At 32.8% G+C, this 8,578-nt stretch overlaps 1 protein-coding gene across 1 annotated transcript; it reads left to right on the forward strand.

The window, feature by feature from the left end:
* The first annotated feature begins 6,276 nt into the window (after window positions 1–6,276).
* Window positions 6,277–6,483, forward strand: LOC122229338 (ATP synthase membrane subunit K, mitochondrial-like). The gene is given in 1 exon segment (XM_042954378.1): window positions 6,277–6,483. A coding segment is annotated over 1 exon segment (207 nt).
* Window positions 6,484–8,578: the final 2,095 nt, after the last annotated feature.

Below are 8,578 nucleotides of genomic sequence, written 5' to 3' on the forward strand. Positions count from 1 at the left end.
GGACGAAGGTACAGCACAGGGAATATACTCTGTGATAGTGTGAGTGGTGACAGATGGCAGCTACAGTTGTGGTGAGCACAGCACAACATATAGAGATGCTGAATCACTATGTTGCGCACCTGACGCTAATGTAACATTGTGTGTCAACCATACTCAAATTAAAAACAAAAAAAGAATTAAAAAAAAAGAATTCAGGCATGGGGTAAGAGACAAACTGGGAAGGACCATGCAGACATTTTTCTAGAAATATTGGAAAAAAGGCAAGTCTCTGATAAAAATAAGTGATACAATCTTGGTATTAAATATTTATAAGCACGTAATATTACTTCCTCATTCATGATCCTGAGTCCATTAAGGAATATTCTCCCAAGGAAAACAAAAAAGATCTTCAGAATCTAGAAAAATAACAGTGTGGACAAAAGTATCCCTTTATCTATAATTAAAGTTATCATTAGTCCTTTGGGAAAGAGTAAACTGAAGACTGATAAGAAGATCCACTGTAGCATTTATAAATCATTAAGGCGTTAGGCCAAGAGCTTTATTTTGATCTCATGTGATCTTCCTATGAGTTTCACAAGTAGATGGCAGAGCTAAAGTTTGAACTTGGGTATTCTAAAGTGAATGCCTGGATTTTTTACCCCTATGCATGCTCTAGCATTTACCAAAGTTTATGAATTTGATTTTTTAATAAAATTAATTGGTATATATTTTACACCTATATATATTTTACATTATATATATATATACATACATTTATATAATTGATAAAATTGATATATATTATATACCTATATATTTTTACATTATATATATGTATATATATGTGTGTATAAATATGTGTGCATATATATGTGTGTGTGTATATATATATACATATACAGACATAAATTAAAGTTGTACATTTCACATATTCTAGACACATAGATATCTGGGCTCTGCAGATCCTATTACAATGACAATAGAGTGTAGAGGAGGGAAAATGATTTTCCCTCTATTCTTTTGAGTTCTTGACTGCAACTTCTTGTAATAAAAACATATTTGCAAGAGAAAAACACGTTTGCTAACATGAAAACCTCATATACACATGGAGGATACCCAGGGAAAGTGAGTAATTCTCAAAAGATAGCTTTGGGATGCAGGATTAAATACCATGTTCATGTTCATAAAAGTGAGAGGGAATGCAAGTCTCTTAGGGGAGAGTAAATGAGTTCTAGGAAACATCGGTGGGCCCTTAGAAAAATGGTTGGGAGAGTATGATAGTTTGTGGCAAAGTTTGTCTGGGTATGGTGCCAATTTCTTCTCTCCCCTCCTCTGTGATCAAAGTCAATTTTGTCTGGTTGATAAAACTCCCAGGGAGGGCATCGATGCCAACTGAGTTCTGCTTTCCTTGAATGCATCTTTAGGCAGCTAAGGGGAGTTCAGGGAAAGCCTCTTCTAGCATTTGCTGTTTTTTAAGTGCCTACTTAAAAATAATCAATATGCCAAAGTGGCACATTTTGGAGTGTTATGTCCTAAAGTGCTATAATCATATTTTGGGGTAGTATATTCTGCTACTCTTCCATTTCTGAAGCTACTTCTATGGAGTTAATGGATGAAAAATAATATTATTCAAATTCTCTAGTCTACAAAGATTTTAATTCCATAAACTTGTAGATACTTGATCATAATTTTTATATGCTCCTTTAAAATATATTTTTCAGTTCACTTACATTAGATGAAAAAAACCTGTTTTCATTCATGTCCTTTTTATCACTTATATATCTCATAACCCTTAGTTTTTATTTAAAAAGTAATGGAAAATTCCCACTTTTCACTTAGAGTTTTCAATTTTTAAAAATGTTCGTAGTAACACTCATTCCTTTTAGAAAGAGTTTAAATAAAAATCTGAGTAAATCCACAGCCGGTAGAATTGGTCCTTATGCCATGATCGCAACAAATGTCTTTTCTCAAATAGCTTACAAAGGCTTAACAATAATTGCCTACTTTTCTCAGCTTTACAACATTCCATAAACCTGCCATACCACTGCGCAGAGCTGAATAAAGTCAAAGTTGAATACAATGTGTAAACTGTAGAGGGAACAGAAAAGTAATATACAATTACTGAGAGATTTATGGGCATATTTAATACATGGCAGTGAATCTCTGCAGAAAGAACAAAGCACGGCATTATGAAGTAGGCATGATAGTTTGAGCCTCATGCGCTATTTCTATGGCAGTTAAGACGGCATGAACAAAAGCAGTGGTTTGGTCCGGCATGGGTAATTCAGGGGCTTCTCTTCTTTATGAGAGAATAATACATTTGTCAGCCAGTTTGCCTCAAGATATTACAAGGCATAAAGCATCTCAGGGCGGTATATTTTGTTTTATGACAAACGAAAAAATTGAACAACCCTTGAAACATAAAGGTCTTTGGAGAAAGATCCATCTTGTTAAAAACCTGTTATTCTTTTCACCTTGAAACTGCAACATGGGCATATTGAAGTTAGTTTCTGTTATGGTTCCTACGATGTATTCAGTCTACAGAGAAAACTGCTAGTTAGCATCATGCAAAAACTGGAATTGTTTCCTACTATAAAATGGTAACATAATAATAAAAAATGGCCATATACTCTTGTTAAAACACATCTAATACCACGATTTTAGCGGTGTACCGCGGCATATTTACTGAGACTCCTGAGAGAATAATCATTCATAACTACGGACACAACAGACACTGCAGAGATCAATGACCTGAACTCAACAAGAAAGCCTGTCTAAAGAATTAAATCAAGTGTGCACAAACAGGAGGAAGGAAATAATATTAGTCTAGAGCAATACTTCTCTAAATGCAATGATAGAAATTATCTAAAAGTAAAAATGCTCTATGACTATTTGGGAAGGGGGTTAGTTGATTACTAAACAGTACTTTTGTGAGAGTTCACTTTTCCACCATCTCCTTTCACACAGTAATAATCTTGCTTCCCACCTATACTTTCTGCTTGTAGTTTATCCATGACATTTCATTCTGTTAATCAGTTCCTGCCCTAACAATGGACTCATCTGGCTTCTTCTCTTTTCATTATTCACAGAAGTCCTAAAAGGTGAAGATAAAGGAAATACTGTTTACTCTATATTTTTGAATATCACAGTTAATGTACCTTCTCAAGGTCTTGAAATGCTAAATGACTTAATGAACATTCCATTTAAACTCCTGAAATTGTTACAGCCTATTGGCATTCTGAGGTACTCTTTCATGTGGCTTAAGCTCTTCAAAGAATTCTAGCCCCTACCTCATGCCCAGCTCCCACCCGGACTCCCACAGGGTCTAACAAAACAGACTGAAAGCACCACAATTTAAGGAAGGATTCCTTAAATCTCATGAATAACCGCAACTATTATAAACTTATTAAAAACATGGCCTCATCTAATTTACATAAAATACGATCCTATTTAAATGCCTTGGCCTCTCAGTCAAAAAAATCCAAATAACACTTAAACATTTTCCCTATTAATATTCTGGATGTTAGCAACATTTTAGTTACTATAAGCCCATTATAAGCTCACAGATCAGTGAGGATTTGAAAACCTGATTATACAAATGTATAGAAAATCAGGCCTATTCCTTTTCCTAATACAAATATATAATAAGATTTTCCAAAGTGAAATCAACTGCAAATACATACATTAATAGTTTAAAATATAGTCGAAATATACTATGTGTCTAATTTCACCACAGAATTGTGTTTATTACTTTGTTTGCTTTCAAATAAATACTTTGCTCATAAAATTTGAGTAACTTGAATAATATTGATTATTGTCATAAAAACAAAATAACTTTGTATTAATTCTCAATATTTGAAGAAACATATATTGTGAGACATATTAATTATCAAAAACTTATCACTATATATAATGACATACTATAGCAATGTTTAGAGAAACAAAATTATTTTCTGGATTATTTTAAAGGACTGAACATTAAAGTAACATATTTATGTGTAATGACTCAAATACATTTTCTAGGAATTACAGTATTATAAAGCCTTGTTTTTGTTATGTTTCAAAATACAAAATGTGGAAAACTAACTTTATTAATTACATTAATGAAAGTATCTTTCCTATTTTGTACACGCTAATTAAAACCAAAATGTTAAATTATAATAATTAGAAATAAATTGATATTAAGTAGCAGAAAAATCATTCAAAAGAAATATTTGAAAGCTAGAATTAGAATAATGTTTTGCACAAATACAGGTTCACTAAATGGACCCAATACTTTTAAAATGTTTTAATGAGATTATCCAAAAATAGCTAATTACATTATAAGCTAAATGACATGGAGATCCTAAAATTTACATGTTTGCTAAAAGCCTGCAGATAATTAGTTTTTAAGCCTACACTACAGCACATTCAAAATATATGCTGCTTTCCTTCAATCCCTCTTTAAGCAAATAAGAACCAATAAGAAAGAATACTCAAATAAGTTATTTTAATAAAGTAGTTATTCCAATTATTTATGTTACCCACAATAAAATACAAATTTATATTTCCAGAAACTTGAAGATGTGGAAGAAGATCATTTCCCCAGAAGATGTCTCGAAAATAGAAGTGTAATAACTTCCCCCAAAATTAACAATGACTCATCATGCTCAAAACTGTCAGAAAATTCATATAGCATCTATCTTGTAGTCTGAAAGCAACATTTTTAATAATTATTTTGCATAGTTATAATGGATACATTTTTCCCTCTGGCAAAGCTTACAAATGATGTGGGTTTTTTTCATTCCTTGAAAGTCAATGGAGATTAAAATTACTTTTTTCTCAATAAAATTTAATTTTTATGATATTTTCTTGAAATGAGAAACTCACTATCTTTGTATAGATATGTTTTTTATATGTATCTCTACCAGATACATTTTGGAATATTTACACATTTTACATAATCCTTTGATCTTTATATAAAATAATTGTATATATTTCTGCATTTTGAAAGAACATAATTTGGATGTAACTCGTATTATCAAGGTTATTAACTCTAGATAATAAGGCAAAAAAAATGACTCCCCATTAAACAAATCTAAAATCTAGGGGTGCCTGAGTGGCTCTGTCCATTAAGCTCCCAACTCTTGGTTTCAGTTCAGGTCATAATCTCAAGGTTGGTGAGTTTCAGCCCCATGTTGGGCTCTGAGCTGACAGTGCAGAGCCTACTTGGGATTCTGTCTGTCCCTCTCTCTGTGCCCCCCCTCAAATAAATAAATAAAATAAACATATCTATCTATCTGTGTACATAGATTAGATATAGATATAGATACAGTAGTTCCTGCCTAGATAATTGAATTATACTTGCTATTTTTGTTAGTTTCACTCAATTAGTATCAACTTTAGCCAGTATTTAAAATTTGATCATCACATGCCCTTATATCAATATTTTTGAGTATCAATTATTGAAAGGAAAGTGTTAAGTATACAGATTAAAAATGACAATTCTGTTGCCTGGGGAACGTTATATAAAAGTTAGGGAGATAGGAGCAAAAGGCTTCAATGTTTTGGAGAAAGCAGAATAGAGGCACACACAACCTGGCATATGAATACTGTTGAAGAATTAGTTATACATGGGTAGAGAAGTTGTGACCATCCAAACGAAGGAACTAAAGCTTAAGTCTGAGCCATATAAAGATACAAGGTAAAAATGTACGTTACTGCTGTGGCGTGGAATCAGCCACGTGGAAATTAAGGTGATCAGGTTAGTTCCACCGAAATCTTACTTAAGGCTTCAAAAGCAGCAAACACTAAACTGCTGTATGGCGAGACTTTCTTTTTTTTTTTTTTTTTTTTTTGGCGAGACTTTCAAATCCAACAGAAATAACGGCCTAGGCAATAGTGACTTAGCAGTGAAGCACTACAAACCACTAAGGAAAAATCATCATAAAGGATTAATTTGAGACCTTACAGCCTCAGAACTATAGATAAGAGAAACAATTCAAAGAATTATTTTTTAAATGTGGGTTGAGAAGCATTAAAATAATATAAAAATATAATATAAAAAAATACTGAACGAATAAGGCGGCTTGGAAAAACAAGAAACATATTCTAAGTAAATCTAAGTTATAAAAACTTCTTAAAATGAAATTTAGGGCCATTAAAATTAAAACCTCATTGGGCATGATAAATGGCAGATTACATACAACTACAGAGAAACTGAATGAACTGGAAAATAGATTAGTAATAATTATAGGAAATAAATGACACAAATATAAAGAGCAAGTGGAATTGGTGCCTTTTATAAAGATTGAAATCATGGAAGGTCCAGAAACTGATGCCTCATTCCATTTCAGTGGTATCTAATAATATTTCAACTCTTATACTCTTACAGGTAGAATGAATTGTGTACTGGCCACATATCGAGGCATCGCTTTGATGGTCTTATACTTCAAGTTGAAGTATAAAAATACACCAGCTATGAACGGAACACTAACAGATTTTAAGCTGTACCTCATCTGTTAAGTTCCCATGCGTGGAGAAGCTAATGCCAACTCATCATGTAATACTCAATTAGTACGATAAATTATGCGCCTTGAAAAAAAATATAAAACAGAAATACAGAGACACAAAGAAATGGACTCATTCAAGAGAAGACAAAAGAATAGGATGATAAGGTTCAACATATGTTGAAGTGGAATGAGGGGGGAAAATGCAAACAAAAAGTGAATAGGAGAGAAGAGGTTCTTAAAAAGTCATTACTCAGAAAAGTTTCCCAAATGGATTAAATCTATGAGTATTTAGCTGGAAGAAGCAGAGTATGCAGGATAGAGAAGAACCGACAAGTGCATTGTGCAATAATTGCAGGACACCAGAGCAAAGAGTTAAAAGAAAAGTCAAATGAACTGTAAGTATATGACAACTAGACTTTCACCAGACTTTTGGGCAGCCACAGCAGATGCCTGAATAGAAAGACATTTCTTCACTGTGCAGTGGGAAAATAGCAAGAAATATAAAATTCCAGATCCAACTTATCCATCAATCAAGAATGAAGGTGAGATAAAACACTTTTAGATGTTTATTTAGAAATAAATATATTATTCTTTCACCAAAGGACTTCCAAAAAATGTGCTTTAGAGTGGGGAATAAGCTTAGAAATTCCCTGGGGCTGCAAACTCCATGTGGAGTTTGAGCCCCACATCAGGCTCACTGCTGTCAGCCTGTTAGCACAGAGCCTGCTTTGGATCCTCTGTCCCCCTCTCTCCTGCCCCTCCTTTGCTTGCACTATCCCCAAAATAGACAAATCTTTTTAAAAAAATTAGAGAGACAATGGGGGTGAGGAGGAAGAAGAGAGAAAAGGAAAGAGAGAGACACAGAAAGAACCACAGAAAGAAAAGGATGGAGGGAAGGGAGGCAGGGAGAAAGAGAGAGAGAGAGAGAGAGAGAGAGAGAGAGAGAGAGAGAGAGGCAGGCAGGAAGAAAGGGCTTATAGATTAAAAAGGAAGGCATAAAACTGTTTTCTTTCCCAGATGAAGTAGTAGACCAAAGATGCTACAAGAAAACTCCTGGAATCAATAAGCAAGTATAGAAAATTTGCAGTATATTTAAGAGCAATATACAAAAGTCCATTTTTTTCTATAAACCAGCAATGAAAAAATAAGATAAAACATTTAAATACCATATGTAGTACTTCCCAAATGAAATATGTAGGCATAAAGCTAACAGAATATGTACAGAATTTGTATGTAGAAAACTACAAATTACTGATGAAAAACATCAAAGATCTGTATGGACCAATATACAATGTCCATGCGTTGGAAAATTCAATATTGCTAAGATAACAGTTCTTCTCAAGTGATCCATAAATTTAATGCAAACTCAATCAAAATGTCAGAAAATTCTTTTTATAAATAGCTATAAACTGATCTAAACTTCACATGGGAAGGCAAAAGATCCTAACTGTCCAATGCAATATTGAAAAACACAGAACTCAAAGGATTGTGATATTGGCAAAATAATAGACATATGAATCAATAGAACTAGATAGTTCAGAAACAGTTTTACATAAACCTAAGCAACTGAATTTTTACAAAGGCAAATCGATTGAGAAAGGATAATTTTTTCAATAAATGGATATCCATGTGCAGAAAGAAAGAAAGAAAGAAAGAAAGAAAGAAAGAAATCTCACCATTACCTTACACTTTACAGAAAGACTGACTTAAAATGGATCAAAGACCTAAATGTAAAACTCAAAACAATAAAATCTCTAAAAGAAAATCTCTGTGACCTTGTGCTTGGTGATGAGTTTTATATGTAAAACCCAAAGAATGACACATTAAAGAAAAAAATTGATAGTTTGGACTTTTTTAGAATTAAAAACTTAAGCTCTGTGAAAGAATGAAAAGACAAGCCATAGACTGGAGAAAATAATTGGAGATCAGATAGCTGGTAAAGGATTTAGATGCAAAATATACGGAGAACACTTAAACCTAACAATAAGAAAATAACCTAATTTTAAAATGATCTGAACAGACAACTTGCCAACAAAGATATACAGATAGCAGAAGAGCTTGTAAAAATATGTTCGACAGCATTTGTCATTTAGAAATGCAAATTAAAA

The sequence above is a fragment of the Panthera leo genome, chromosome C2, assembly GCF_018350215.1.
Source record: "Panthera leo isolate Ple1 chromosome C2, P.leo_Ple1_pat1.1, whole genome shotgun sequence".
Classification (NCBI taxonomy): domain Eukaryota; kingdom Metazoa; phylum Chordata; class Mammalia; order Carnivora; family Felidae; genus Panthera; species Panthera leo.